The 15,704-nt window shown below is 38.4% G+C and overlaps 2 protein-coding genes across 2 annotated transcripts in view; both read left to right on the top strand.

Moving 5' to 3' along the window:
* The window catches only part of LOC143883545 (putative F-box protein At5g55150), a 39,637-nt gene extending 31,805 nt beyond the window's left edge, over window positions 1-7,832 (top strand). The window contains exon 3 of the mRNA XM_077386884.1: window positions 7,407-7,832. Coding sequence (XP_077242999.1) covers window position 7,407 — 1 coding nt within the window. The 3' untranslated portion in view covers window positions 7,408-7,832. The remainder of the gene's footprint in view (window positions 1-7,406) is intronic.
* Window positions 7,833-10,126: 2,294 nt separating this feature from the next.
* LOC143853849 (uncharacterized protein At2g39795, mitochondrial-like) lies at window positions 10,127-14,630 on the top strand. Its single transcript, XM_077363573.1, has 3 exons — window positions 10,127-10,448; window positions 13,007-13,344; window positions 14,319-14,630. The coding sequence occupies exons 1-3, from the start codon at window positions 10,158-10,160 to the stop codon at window positions 14,467-14,469; spliced, it is 780 nt and encodes a 259-aa protein (XP_077219688.1). The 5' UTR covers window positions 10,127-10,157; the 3' UTR covers window positions 14,470-14,630.
* Window positions 14,631-15,704: the final 1,074 nt, after the last annotated feature.

Raw genomic sequence — 15,704 nt, 5'->3', positions numbered from 1 at the left:
GTTAGCTACTTTTCATTTAATTGATCAATCATTTAATCATTTTAATTGTCTATTTTAGCCTTAAAATTTTTTTGCATTAACTTTGTTATTTGATATTTCGATTAATGACCAGGAGTTAGATTTGCAGATAAATTCGTAATGTTGGTTGTAATTTGGACTCTTTTATGGTGGTTTGATTTGATTTGCTTTTGTTGCATTGAAACGTGAATTCACTTGCTTTTAAATTTTACACACCTAGAAAATATATTATTAAAACTAATTTATAATTATCACGATTTCTTTATAATACCCATAAAAAATTATTTCTTTATAATATTTTATTTTTTATATTTCCACTAATTTTTCACTTCATGTACTTTTTGTTTGCTTCCTCGGCGCTTCCCTTCACGCTTCATGCTTCCCCAACCCTTCACGCTTGCTGCTTTCTCTCTTTCTGATATCGCTCTTTTCCCTCTTTCGCTTCCTACATTGGCAACTCTGGTTTAAAATAGGTTGTATGGCAAAGCTCATGTTTCTTTGGAAATGTTTTTTAATTATTAGCTGAATTTTATTATTATAAATCTACTTGGTGGTGAAAAGGCTTCTCCTAATTTGAGTTTATTCATTGTATTTATTCTATGTAGCGGTGTACCAAATTTTGAAGACTAAAGGAGATATTCCAAGTATCTAACAATCTGAATCCAACTGTCGAATGGGAGGTATGTGGAGAAGTCATGAACTGGATGACCACACCTACTGCAAACGAAATGTCAGAACGTGTGATAGTCAAATAGATTAGCTTCCGAACCAACCTTCTGTACGTGCCAGGGTCATCTATTAAGTCTCCCTGATCTGGTAGAAGCTTTACATTCGGGTCCATAGGTACAACGACAGGTTTCACTCTCAAAGAACCCGTCTCTAATAATCCAGCACATATTTTCTCTGCGACAATGAGAGGCCACTACGAGAATAGGCTATCGCAAATCTAAGACAGTACCTAAGGAGACCCAGGTCTTTAGTGGAAAACTCTCTCTGCGACCATACCTACTGCAAACGAAATGTCAGAACGTGTGATAGTCAGATAGATTAGCTTCGGAACCAACCTTCTGTACCTACCCGGGTCATCTATTAAGTCTCCCTGATCTCGTAGAAGCTTTACATTCGGGTCCATAGGTACAACGACAGGTTTCACTCTCAAAGAACCCGTCTCTAATAAACCAGCACATATTTTCTCTGTGACACTGAGAGGCCACTACGAAAATAGGCTATCTCAAATCTAAGAAAGTACCTAAGGAGACCCAGGTCTTTAGTGGAAAATTCTCTCTGCAGAAAGATCTCCAACTTCTGTATGCCTCCCTGGCATCCACATACGCTATCAAGAAGCCATATCCAGCACCAGACTGATGGCTAATCACTGAGTGGTCAACCGTACACTGCTTCATGCTGAATCACAAGACAACATCACTGAATCCCCAACCAATGCTCTAGAAGATTGTTTCAGACCATGAAGAGACTTGCGAAGATGGCAAACTAAGGAGTGGATCTCCCCCTGAGTAACATAACTAGGAGGTGTCTCCAAGTATACCTCCTCAGTAAGATAACCAGAAAGGAAGGCATTCTTAACGTCGAGTCAACCCCGGTTCACAGATAATGATATCAAGACACGAACCGAGGGAATTTTGGTCACATGGAGAGAAGGTTTTAGTGAAGTCGACCCCGAATGTCTGAGTGTATCCTTTGACAACAAGACACACCTTAAGGCACTCAACATTCCCGTCTGGAAGGTACTTGATGGTGAACACCCATTTGCAACCGACTATCCGGAAGGTAAAGAAACCAAGTCGCAAGTATGATTGTTATGAAGAGCCTCCATTCCCATATTCATAGCGGCATGCCAACCTGGATGGGCAAGAGCCTCTGCAATAGACTTTGGTAAACTAACAGAGGTTAACGAAGGCATAGAACCATGAAAAACAGGGGTAAGTCCGTCATAGGAAACAAATTGAGAAATCGGATGGGAGTGGGTTACGTAAATAAGTATAGGCTTTTGGGTTTTTTGTGGCAATGGGAATAGCGCTATGGCAATAAAGGGGAAAGAGGGATGAAGAAATGGGAAATATGGGGGGTGCGACAATGGAGGAAAGGGGACGAGGGTTGCGGAAGTTAGGCTTTGGGTTGGAGGTGGTGCGACAATGTAAGACTGTAGCGAGGAGTGGGTGCCAGCATTGGGTAGTGGTGACAGTCTCCAAGGTTTGTCCCTAGGGCATCGAAAACCCCAGGGCTCTAGTACCGTGTTAGGTGAGAAACACGAAAGGAGGAGAATGAAATATATATATATATATATATATATATATATATATATATATATATATATATATATATAATTTTACAATTCATCTAACAGTATGAAACCCCCGAAACTTTCCGTTCTGGTTCACAAAACAAAACAAACACTAGTAATGAAGCGTTCGCATTCATGTTGGGAATCCGGTCTCTAGTAATGAAGCGTTCGCGTTCATGTTGGGAATCCGGTCTGTTTTTTTTTTTATCCATGCGGCTCTGTTATCTCATGTCTCCTAAAGTGCTTTTCCATCCCCATTTCGAAGGAGTGGTACTAGATATGACAAGAGAGCCCAGTTTGGAGGCGAGAAGGTTCATGGCCATGATAAGATGTAGGAGTTGTAGTAAGGGGTACAGTACTAGGCTTATGAGGCGACCATAGTGTTATGTGATTTGTTTGGACATGCGTCATAATATAAGCAAACCCATTTTCAGAATGATTCAAAATTTCACCTTATTGATTTTATCGAATTTGAACTTTGTAATTATGGATGTAGGCTGTCGAGCCACATAAATCTTGTTGTGGTGTTTTTTCCAATTTCGGCTTTATTTTCTTTTTTTCTTTTATGGTTTGATCTGTGTTTGTATTCACATTTTAGTTAATTTTTTTTTTTTGAATGGCCGTTTTAATTAAGATTATATTTAATGGTGATAAGGACATTGTTGAACAGAAACATGTTTATGATTTTTTTGGGTTGCTGTTGTTCATAACCTCTCGTTGTTGTTGGAAACCTATCTACAATGCCTTGATCTTGACTTCTTTGAAAAAGGAACTATAAAGTTCAGTGCTAATATTATAGATATAGATTGAGACTACGAAGGAGAGTGATATCATTTTTGTTTGCAACTTTTTTTCCTATGAGACTAATAATTTTTTTAAGTTGATTGTTTGGCATTTTCTTTCTGGATGGAATTCCATTGAATGTAGTGGTCTCCTAGGGTTCCTCCAATATAATGAATTTTCTTGCCTCAATGATGTTCTTGATTTTGATGTTTTGATTTGGATTTTTTCTTTTGACTGATGGGTTTTGGTTAAAATAGTTACTAGTAGAACATTTATTTGGCTGCATTAGAACTGATAGTGTCTAAAAGAAGAACAACTAGACAGACAAGAGAAGTTGATAAAGAATGACCAAACAATGGGAGCAATGCGCAACCACAAAAGAGTTTCTTTACTTCATTCAAAATATTTTCTTCAATGCCCCAGCATACATCACCTCATATTTACAAATTTTCCCACTACATAGACCATTTACTCCCATTTCAACTTCCAACCATACTATTAATAACCTAAGAAGCTGACCCATTTTGGAAACTATAACAAAACAACTTCAAAACATTTTGTAACTCTAAAATCCTATATTCCAAGATACAAGTACCAAAATACCATAACTACATGCAAAACTTGAGTTCCAAAGCTTCATAATACTTTGAACACCATTATGGCACCAAAATTGAGGTCAATTGGTTGCATTAAAACTGATAAATGTATATGGTATCAGTGATATGAATATGTGTGCAGCGCTAAAGGGTTCATAATAGTTTGAAATAAGTGTAACTTGATACAAATAACATTATTTATATGCTCAAGTATGGGGAGACCTGGCGTATCGTACTAAAAATCAAGATTTATAATTTTTTTTTCTAATTTTAAAATAGAATCAGTAGTAATTAAAGATTGATTACTGAAAAAAAAAGAAAAATAAATGTGAAGTTAGAAGGTTAAATGTAGCTAAAGGGAAAGCCAAATGATATATTGTTTGTGGGGGGTCCTTTAAGCAATGAAAACTCTAGTCTAGATTATTGGAGATAATAGCTATATAAGACATTGATGAACTACTGAAAGTGGTCTAGAGTCTAGACAACAAAGAATGTGATCACCTATAGTCCAAATTTTTATAGACTAATGAAACATCTCTAATTTAGTTATAAAATCTTGGGGAGTTTTACCCATATCAGTGGACCCTCCTTTTCACGTAAGGAGGTCCACAAGTCTGTGCAATCGGATAAACGTTCACCACATTGATTTATTATTTTTGTTGTGAAAACCTCAATAGCAATATGCGATTTCAATGGCAAAGCAAAACGAAAGAACAAACACAAGGAATAGCACAAACACACAAATATTTATGTGGTTCGGCAAAGCCTGCTTCCACGATAGAGGCAACGAGAAAATCCACTATAGAAACATGAGATTACAAGAGAAGATCGGTGTCTCTCACCAAACACCCCAAGAAACCCTAGCACACCCTTTTCCCCCCTTTGAGCTCTCAACCCTTTTCTTTTGTACAAGAATACGAAAATAAGCCCTAAAACCCCTTTATCTATAAAGCGGGCCAAAACTTACTCTTATTGGGACTCACTTAAAAATTGGTCGGCCAAATAAATGGACCGCATCCAGGTCGCACATAATATTTCGGACGCCAACCGGGTTGAATTCAAGACACCCAACTGAACAAATCTCCAGCTTGGTTTGAATTCTCTCTCTTCAATCACCTCTGCAACTGCCTCCTCGGGGCACTCACAAGCTGCTAACACCAACCAAGTCCAAGCTATGCTTGAACTTAGCCATAAGGATGGGCTTGGTCATCATGTCTGCTTGATTCTCCGTAGTACCAATCTTTTTTACATCAATCTCTCTCAAATACAACTTTTTGGACAAAGTGGTACCTCACATCTATATGCTTCGTTCTCTCATTGTACATCTGATTTTCGGTCAGATGGTTAGCAAATACACAACTGTAGACTCCTCTGGCAATCCTAAGTCACCAAGCAGCCCTCTCCACAAAATGGCTTCCTTCACTGCCTCAATCACAACCATGTACTTAGTCTTTGTGGTATGTAACGCATCTGTAGACTGTAATATGCTCTTCCAACTAACAACACTACCACAAAGAGTAAACCAAGGAAGCAGGATTCTTCCCTGGGAGCCTTCGATTCCCGCTTTCGATTCTCGTTTCGATTCCTGCTCTAGCAACCTTGAGCAGGATTCTTCCCTGGGAGCCTTCGATTCCCGCTTTCGATTCCCGCTCTGGCAATCTTGGAGTAAACACATACCTTGGCAAAGACCTATTAGCAAGATCACCTATAAAATCTGAATCCACGTATCCACAAATATTTCTGCCAATACCGCTACTCTTGTCAAACATCAAACTGACATCTGAAGTATCATTAAGTACTGAAGTATCCACTTCACAGCCTGTTAGTGCTCCTTAACCGGGTTCCCCATGAACCTGCTAACGACACTAACTCACATGTGAAATGTCAGGGTGTGCAAACCATAGCATATATGATATTGCTAACTGCACTACCATATGGAACGCATAACATATGCTCCACGAAAAGAAAAAGAAAGATGTCCCTAATTTGTTAATAGAGGATCGAATGCGAGGAATCGAAGAATTACGGATCAATGTACAAAAAGGGTTAGGGTTTCAAGGGAGTGAAAGTAGAGGGTTATGAAAGAGTTAGGGTATGGTTGTAGGTTAGAAGATGGTGGAGGCGTCGGTGGAGGTGGTGAGTGTTGAAGATGGGTCGGGTGGGCTGGGGAGGGTCGGGTTTTGGTTGGGGTGGAGGTGGACGGGTTACAACCATGGTTTTAAATTTAGATCGAAATCCAAAATTTCGGATTTCGGTCGGGATTGAAATCCGAAATCGCACCGTTTTCGAAATGTCAGTCAAAATTTTGGCTAAATAAGTGATAAAATAATATTATTTTAATCCTTTACCAAATTTCCGGTCGAAATTTTAGCTTTGAAAAACGATATTTCGAGAGCTTTTACCAAATTTTGACTCAAATTTCGTGATTTCGGCCGAAATTTCGGTTTCGGAAAGGACCGAAATTTCGCCCGAAACCAAAATTTAAAACCTTAGTTACAACTAGGGTAGAGCCGTAGAGGAGGGTGGAGACGTCGAGTGGGCTGAGAAGGGTCGGGTGTTGGGTTTTGGGTGGAGGTGGAGGGGTCACGGCGAGGGTAGAGGAGGGTGGAGACGTCGGGTGGGCTGGGAAGGGTCGGGTGTTGGGTTTTGGGTGGAGGTGGAGGGGTTACGGCGAGGGTAGAGGAGGGTGAAGGCGTCGGGTGGGCTGGGAAGGGTCGGGTTTTGGGTGGAGGTGGACGGGTTACGGCGAGGGTAGAGGAGGGTGAAGGCGTCGGGTGGGCTGGGAAGGGTCGGGTTTTGGGTGGAGGTGGACGGGTTACGGCGAGGGTAGAGGAGGGTGAAGGCGTCGGGTGGAGGTGGGTCGGGTGGAAGAGGGGTCAGGTTTTGGCTGGAGGTGGAGGGGTTACAACGAGGGTAGAGAAGGGTGGAGGAGGGGAGGGTTCGACGAGGGTTCATACATAGGGCTACAAAAGGAAAACTCCAAAGCATACATACATATAGCTACAAAAGGAAAACTCCAAAGCATTATTATCACTGAGGTTTTAAATTTCGGTTTCGGTTTCGGTTGCAATGGAAATGGAAACATTTCATTTTCGGTTGAAAATTTTGTTAGAAATCTTGTAAAATTAAGGAAATGCATGGCAACATTTGCAAATGATAAAATTTTAAGTTGAAACTTCAGGAAATGCTATATCAAGTACAAAAACACACTTATAAAACATCACATAAGCAAGAAAAACATCCATACACGTGTTGTCGTGTTTGTCTGATAATTCAATATATATCATATTTCACATGTAATTCATATAAATATTTATATATATTACATACAATATGGGTTTCAGTTTCAGTATGCATTTTAGTGAGTAATGGAAACGGAAATGTTTCAGTCATTTGGTGTTTGTTTCGGTGGGAATTTAAAACCATGATTACAACCACTTTTGGATGGTAGTGATATTTGGGACAGCAGGTCTTGTCATTGTGGAGGGCAGGATATAGAATAAGTGTATATATAGAAAGCACTTGCTTATATCAATGCTTCGAAAGTGTTTCGGGTGATACTTCTTTATGTTGAAAATTTGATTAAAATTTGGTTATGATTTTTTATGTACTCGCTTGGAATAATCCGTCATTCATTTGCCTATCAAAAGATGTCTTAATTTCACACTGACTGTTTTTATCTTTTCGTTTCTCTTTTAACACTGCAGATTATTGACTGAAAAAACCACACATTGGTGAGGGAATTGAGTTAGCCAAATTGAGTCATTTAGCTGAGGATGATGTATGGGTGCAGATTCTCGATTCTTGTGAGTGCAACACTTCGATGGTTTGTTTAGTGATATTAAGGGTTAAGATTAATTTAAATCAAGAGCAGTTAATTAAGTCATGATCCTAGTTGTGTTTGTGAAGGTATTTGTTGGACTCTTACTTTAGTATTACTATGTTGGATATGTGAGGTTCCTTTCAGTTGGGTTTCTTCATTGGAGTAGCAATTATCAGGGTCTTTGTTTCTATTTAGACTAGGCTATTAAGTGATTGTACATTGTATTTGCTTTTGGTTCACTTTTCAAATGACGTCTTTATTAGGAAAAAAAATCTTTGTCATGCCTTCTTATCAAGTATTGCCTTTAACATTCATCTCATGCCTTTTTGGTTTTTCATCTACAAGTCAGCAGGCATGTGTGATGCACGTGAGAGGAAACATTGCTGTGACTATAAGTTTTTCTTTTTCTTTTATTTTTATTTTTTTTTCTTAGCAAAGGCCCAATTTGGATTGCAAGATTTTTAGGGAAAGTTTGGAAATGAAAGGCATCTCTAGAATTTCTTGTTTTTCCAATGTTTGATTACAAATGAAAAAATAGGACTTGAACCAGAGCGGTTCGGGTTTTATTTAGAGGGAGCTTCAGTTTATGATGATATCCCTCTAAATAAGCCATAATCATGTCATTTTCTTCTTATTATTCTTGCTTAGCCTAGATATATTGGACTTGAACCAGAGCAGTTCAGGTTTAATTTAAATGGAACCAGAGCGGTTCAGGCTTAGCCTAGATATATTTGACTTGAACCAGAGACGTCTTCTCGGGGATATTTGTTCCCGTTTCATATGTTTTTTGCCTAAAATTCTTTGAAAAGAATAATAAATGGCATTAGAGACCAAGTTCGCTCAGGCGAATGGGGGTGCTATCTGGACATTCCCCGTTCGTAATCAGGCACGGACCCTTTTATTTCTGGTTATCCATTGCACAGAGGATTTACTTTATGGGTTCCAGGGCGGACTCCCCTGGATGACGACTCCGAGTTATTTTAGGTACGTCTTGGTTTCGAGCCTTCAGTCTCTGGATCAAGAGGTATCTTACATATATCGCAACTATGCTATGAGGGTAGCACCTGTTTCGAGAGTTCCTTGGTAGAACTCTCCTTCACATGTGGAGGTCTAGAGTATGTTGGGAACTCGTTCCTCAGCATCCTCAAGATCGGGGTCCACAATATAAATATCCACAAATTGAAGGGTTAAGATTATCCTATAGCCTATAGAGAAGAAAATTGATTGTATGTATATAAACATCCACAAATTGAAAGATTATGATTAATCTCTGGAGAAGAATTATTTTCACGGCGGAGATCAACAAAGGAGCGATTAAGATCATCCAAATAGTGGGCCCACTATCATTTTTTTATTACAGTTACATGGTTGTGTGCCATGGGCAACAAATGAACGCTTTAGATCATCCCCAGTTGGCAATTCCTGCTTTTCTGTGTACCCCATCGCCAATTTACCGTAGGAAGGTTTAGGTGAATGAAGCAATAAATAAGGGCGGTGATAAATTCACCCCCTTCTATTACATTAGTATTACATTAGGGTGGTAAATTCACCCCCTTCTATTACCATATTCACCCCCTATTCTTTAAAATGGACTCTCCAGCCCACATCATAGGATGATCCAAGCCGTCCATCTAATGGGCCACAATGTAAATAGGTTGTGCCTCAAAAATCATTTCCATAGGATGATCCTAGCCCTTCGATATGTAGAAAAACTCCATTTAATCAAACCTCTATAGATCAGACGGCCAGGATCATCTTATGGAAATGATTTTTGAGGCATGAGAGTATAAAGGTAAATTCAATTAATGACTAAATTGTCTTGAAAGGCCACAATAAAAGTCATAAAATCCTAACAAAAACTACCCTATTAGCCAAATTAGGGGTGTCAGTTGGGCTCGGGCTCGGAGGCTCGCTCGAGCTCAGCTCGGTAGGAGCTCGGCTCGAATCCTTAACGAGCCGAGCCCGAGCTAGGGCAGGCTCGGCTCGTTAAGGCTTGTTAAGAATTAAATATATTTAAATATATATTTTATATATACACAAATATATATTATATAGATAATTTTATAATTTATAACCCTAAATCCCTTACAGGTTATGTAATTATTTAATTTGAATCATTTGATTGTATAGACAGGCCCAAAAAGCCCAAAAAATGTAAGATTTTGAGGCCTAATCGGCCCATTAATGAGCTCGGTAAGGCTCGCGAGCTGCTCGGGAGCCGAGCCGAGCCAAGTTTACACCCCTAAGCCAAATACAAATAAATTACTAATGATAACTCAACCTAAAATTCTTTCACAACTATCAATTATTTATAGATATCTAATGGTAGAAATTAAGTTAAAATAAAATAAAATAAAAATACATCTTACCCGGAGAAGAAGGACAATTTGCCAGAATGACACTAAAATATAGCTAGGAAATGAAAAGGGGCGAATGTCAATACATAAATAATGGAGAAAATGTACGGATTCAAAAACAATACGGATACTGTGATTTTATTTTATACCCAATGGCAAACTAGTTATTTATGAGTGCCTTATGGTCTTTTTCCAAATAAAAGTATTAAATGGGGGGAATAAAGTTAAAACCCTCCTGCCTCCCGAATTCCTTAAAATCCCCTTAAAAAGCAGAAAAAATGTTAGGTGCTATTTCCTCCCTCTTTCGCCCCTATTTCCTCTCGTCGGTTGCATCATCCACAAAACCCCATTATTCTTCCTCAATCGCTTATTCTTCTATTGAAACAAAAATCTCCCAAACCCCATCAGAACCCTCTTCATTGCTCCCCTTCAACAACTGCTTATCCTATTCTAAATTGTCCAAAACCGAAATCCGCCTCGATTTAATTATTGTCGAGAAAAGCTATCCCCAAGATAGTAAGGAGTTTCACCTTGGGGAGAAAATCATTCGGAAATATGATTTTGATGAGGTAAGTCTAAAGAAAAAACCCATCATATTCTCTGTCTCTCTCAGATTTGTTTTTACTTAATTTATTGGGAAATAATCTGATTATGGTTAATATCAAGGGATATCATCCCAAATTGAAGTTCCCTCTAAGTTAAAATTGATTAGGGTTTGTTTTTGTTATGTTGTTTCATGTGTAAAAAAAGAAAGAAATTTTACAAATACTTTCCCTCTAAGCTTTCATAGAAAATTCCTACCATCCTATTTTATACAAAATTCTTACAACCCTATTTGGATTGCAGGAAAAAAACATTTCTCGATGTTAGAAATGAGATTAGGGTTAGAAGGGAGGAAGAAGAAGAGGAATGGTGAGATGGGGAGTCTCAACTAGGGAGCTCCTCATGTATACCATCATGTATACCACTATATAGGCCCGATTAGGGCGTCCAATGTACAAAGTCTACAATACCCCTAACACTCCTAGTAATACCTAAACTACCCTTACATGTTATTCAACACTACCCTCAAGCTGGAGTGTACATACTGTGAAACTCCAGCTTGTTACAAATAACTACAACAAACAACTAAAAATACAACAAAAAAGACTATACATCAAAATTTTCAATAAGCTCATACACATCTAGCTTGGTATAACATTTATCCTAAAGCTGGTGTGGTAAATACATAATAAAAACATAACAAAAAGACAGCAATGGCAAAGCGTACATCAGTGAGATCAATGGCCATAAAAAACGGAGCAGCTCCCCCTGAATTAACGTGAATGCGAGAGCAATAAAAAATAGGGCCTCCCCCTGAATGAGCCCGGCAAATACATATGCAAACCACAAAGTATCGAACAGTGACACATCGGCAAGGAAATACCAACAATCTATCAAGCAAAATAGGCACACCAAAGGTTCGCACATAAGAAACGGCGAAGCAGCACGAGCAGGAACACCAGCTAAGCATCACCACGCCAATAGAAGATAATACTTCCCCATCGGAGACAAGTTCGATGGGGAAACCATTGCTTGAATATAAAAAGAAGAGAAAGAGGATAACCAACCAATGATGGGGAAACCTTCGTCTGGCGACAAGGTTGACAAAGTGGACCTTGAAAATAAGACAGCACACCCTCATGAAGATAATACTAAGACAACAAAGAGGACAACACTCCCTCAAGAAAAGACGGCAAAGAACAACATGATAACCCTCCCCCTCAAGTTGAAGGTCAAATATTTGACCTTCAACTTGCAACGAAAAGAAGACAAACAAGGCACTACACCTCTTTCGAACATTGCATCGAACACTTAGTAGGCGCCTTTGACATTACACAAAAGTTATAGAAGACGAGGGAAGGAAAGAGATACAAGAAGACAACAACAAGACAAGCATAAGGCAAGAACAAGCCAACAATAAGAGAACAACAAGAGAAGGATACAACACACTCCTTCCATGGAACTACACGAGGGTTTCAACAAAAAAAGAATGACTTTAAGGCATCACACCTCTCTCGGACATTTCACCAAACACTTGGGGTGCACCTTGAGGAACAATACAAAAGACATAAAAGACAACGAATCGAGAGGAGAAAGGACAAAGATTAGGATGGAGTGGATAGGGGAAGTGACTCAAAACATGAAAGAAAGAAATGATTTAAAACATAAAAAGAGGTGAAAGAAACTAGAAAGAACCCAAAATGGGTTTGCGGCAAGGGTTACGGCAACTAAGGAGATTTTCATTCTTTTTTTTCCCTTTCGGTGTACCCTAGAAGGGATACGCACAAGAAAGTGGGGAGAGAGAGAGATTGCCGAGAGAGAGGAGAGAGATTTGAGGGATTTGGAGAGAGATTTGCGAAAAAAAGAAGGAAAGAGATGGAGAGAGAAATGAGGAGACAAAATCTAAAGGGAGAGTTTTTAGAGAGAGAGAGAGAGAGAGAGAGAGAGAGAGAGAGAGAGAGAGTAGGGTCTGTGATTTCGGCAACTCCAAAAAAGAGAAAATAAAACCGACAGAATGGCGTGCGAGAGAGATAGAGAAAATGAGAATGGCGTGATGGATGAAACTCTTCTTTTTTCTTCCCTAGGATCTTTGCTCTGATACCATGTTAGAAACGAGATTAGGGTTAGAAGGGAGGAAGAAGAAGAGGAATGGAGAGATAGAGAGTCTGCACTAAGGAGCTCCTCATGTATACGATGTATATTTAGGCCCAAATAGGGCATCCAATGTACAAAGACTACAGTACCCCTAGCACTACCAATAATACCTAAACTACCCTTACATGTTATTCAACACTCGAGAAAAACTTTTTCATTTCCACAATTTAAAGGGAAATAATATTGTTATGGATTATTTAGATGGATATCATTCTAAATTGAAGGCCCTTGTGAATAAAATTTGAAATGAATCAAGCAATAGAAAAGTAGAAAAGTTTTGAAAAGTTTTTCATTTCCAAACTTTTCCAGAAAATTCCTTCAGTCCAAACATGGCCTCAGAGAGCTAACGGAGATTTAACTCACCTACAAAAATAAGCCAATTTATCAAAATTCGAGCTTCTCTTGTGATTCCTTCTATTTTTCTATGTAGGAGTATGATTCCGATGAGGACAGTGTGCAAATTAATCCTCCAAAGGAGTTCCCATTCAAGATCTTCGATGAAATTGGCAAACAGTCAATCACCTTGGAGCGAGATTTCAAAGGGCAGAGCATCCAAGTTCAGGTTCAGCCGCTTGTTCTTTCTAAGAGAGAAGAAGAAGAAAAGGAGAGTTGGAGTCAGCTGAATATTTCTCTTTTGGTAAAAGTCAGTACATTCCTGGGTATTTCTTTGGAATTCTATTGCACTGCCTCTTCTACTCATATCACCGTGGATAGAATACAAGGAAAGCTCTCTGACGTTGGACCTGTTCTTGTAGGCCCCAAATTTGTGTAAGTTTTTATTCTTCTTCTTTTAATTTCAATTGCTTGATCTCCGTGACTTGTATACATGGTTTTAAATTTCGGCCGAGATCCGAAATTTCGGATTTTGGTGGGGACCGAAACTGAAATTTGCCGAAATTTCGGAATTTCGGTCCGAAATTTTGAGAAAACGTCTTTCTAAAAAAAGAAAAAAGAAAAAAGAATTGTTACAAAATTTTGGCCGAAATTTCGGAAATTCGGTCTGACATTTCGAACTGAAGTACCAAATTTCGGCCCGAAATTTCAGATTTCGCCGAAATTTCGGATTTCAGTGGGGTTCAAAATTGGTACCGAAACCGAAATTTAAAACCTTGCTTGTATACAAAACAAATGGGTAGCTGGAATTTCATTTTACGGGGGGCATCAATCAACTAAAAAAGGGTGATTTAGGGAATCAAAATAGGTTTGTCGTTTTTAAGATATCAATTTCACAAAAAAAAAATGATGGTTGAGTATCTAGCAAACACAAAAAAAGTGTTTTGGTCTCTCTTTGGATAGCAAGAAAAATATTTCTGACGGATTTTTTTTTTTTTTTTTTTTGCATAAAGCTTTTTTCTTTCCTCAATGTAGCCAGTAATTATATGATTATGGTTAATTTAGAGGGATATTATCATAAATTGAAGTCCCCCTAAGTAAAAATTGAATAAAGTTGGTTTAAGTCATTTTTTTTTATGTAAAAAAAAGCGGGAAATTTTAGAAGTATTTGTCCTTTACATACTTTTCCAAAAAAGTCCTGCAATCCATGTTGGTTTTTGGGTTGGGTACCTGTAGAACCTGCAAAACAATCCATGAAAATGTATGGGGACATATCAATCTAAAATAAGATTGTACACACACACACGCAAAGAATAGTAAGGATGTCTAGCTGACAGTCTTAGCTGAAGTAAAAATTGGGCTTTTTTGGGTATGGGTTGAATCTGTAACTTTATTTATTTCTTCTGCAGGGATGAGAAATTTCAGAAATATTTAAACAATTTCCTGGAAGTAAGAGGTATCGATAGCTCTTTGGCGAATTTCTTGCAAGATTACATGATTTGGAAGGATGCCAAACAGTACTTGGCATGGCTACAAGGCGCACATGAATGCCTCCAGTAAGAAACCCAAAGCTACTCAATTTGGGCCAAAACTTGATGGGATGTATGATCACTTTCGGAGAATTTGTGATGATTTTTATTTTATGTTTAAAATTAGTTTAAGATGGTTTTTAGTTGGGTTGATAAGGAAATTTCATATGAGTTTTTGTCTTTCTATTTTCATTTCAATGATGTTGCTTCTATGAAAGGTTTATCCAAGGGCTAATATTAGTGTGTGGGTTCTCGCAAGTCATTTTGTCTCTATGTTTAGCAAGTTTTTCTGGCAAGAATGAGTTATATTTCTGTTTTGGAAAATGGAAATTCGTTAGGCCTTGGCTTAGTCCCAACACACTCCCTAGCCCACCAGTACTGGCGTTTGACTAGATGGCTAGAATTGCCTGACCTTGGAACTTTTTGGTGGCATGCCATCTCTAGTGGGGCCCTCTTGGTCGGTGGGGCCATGGTTGCTCGCACATGCACCACGTGTACATATGGTGTAGTACCATGTAGAGCATAGGCGTGGTCCATGTACCCAAAGTACTCTTTTAGGATTTTCTTGTTTCATTAGTGGTAAGTGGTATTAGTTTCTTTTTGTAGGCAATAATTGGATATAGAAGCCTAATTCCCTGATTTTCCTTTTTTGACTTTGACATTGTATTTTCAACTTTGAAGAGAAGTTGGATTTTTTTTTTCTTGGAGGAAATCTCCTTTTGGAGAAATTTTCGTCTTGAAGATCGATCAAAAGAAACGAGATTTGAAGCTTTAGTCCAAGCTTTTCCCCCTTAATCATTGTTCATTATCATTTTGAGTTGCAAGGAGCTCTTCGAATGAATCATATCTGAGCATCCTCTTGCCAGATCCATTTACTTGTACAATTCGTTTCAGATTCAAGAGTAAAGTGCAGATATTACTCTTCTGTTTGTGCAATGGTACTCTCTTGAATGTTGAATTCAAATTGTCTGAATGTTGCCGATTTTCCAAAGGAATTACCATCGAAGGTGAGTTTTTAACGGTGATAGTTTCTGCCCTCACTTGGATTTCAATTGGATGCTGGAATTTCTTCTCTGTTGAGTTACAAAGATTATTGATTAATTGAAGAATTTCAAGGCTTTGTTTCAGCTAAAACATGTTTTCATTTACTATCAGTGGAATTGTCCTTAACGATACGGTAGTGTTGTTTTTCAACAGGAATTTGAAAATTAGAATGAAAAGGAGGTGAAGCATGCAGTGAAAGGTCCAGCAATATCCATGCTTTGT

The sequence above is a fragment of the Tasmannia lanceolata genome, unplaced genomic scaffold (genome assembly GCF_043159265.1).
Source record: "Tasmannia lanceolata isolate RefF3 unplaced genomic scaffold, GAP_Taslan_0.1 ptg000002l, whole genome shotgun sequence".
Classification (NCBI taxonomy): Eukaryota; Viridiplantae; Streptophyta; class Magnoliopsida; order Canellales; family Winteraceae; genus Tasmannia; species Tasmannia lanceolata.
This window is presented reverse-complemented; position numbering and strand designations above follow the sequence as displayed.

Bases quoted from the DNA above. Each gene is read 5' to 3' on its own strand.
- LOC143853849 (XM_077363573.1), top strand. From the start codon at position 10,158: ATGTTAGGTGCTATTTCCTCCCTCTTTCGCCCCTATTTCCTCTCGTCG. The intron at 10,449-13,006 runs GTAAGTCTAAAG...TTTTCTATGTAG, and splicing joins GGAAATATGATTTTGATGAG to GAGTATGATTCCGATGAGGA. The intron at 13,345-14,318 runs GTAAGTTTTTAT...TTTCTTCTGCAG, and splicing joins CTTGTAGGCCCCAAATTTGT to GGATGAGAAATTTCAGAAAT.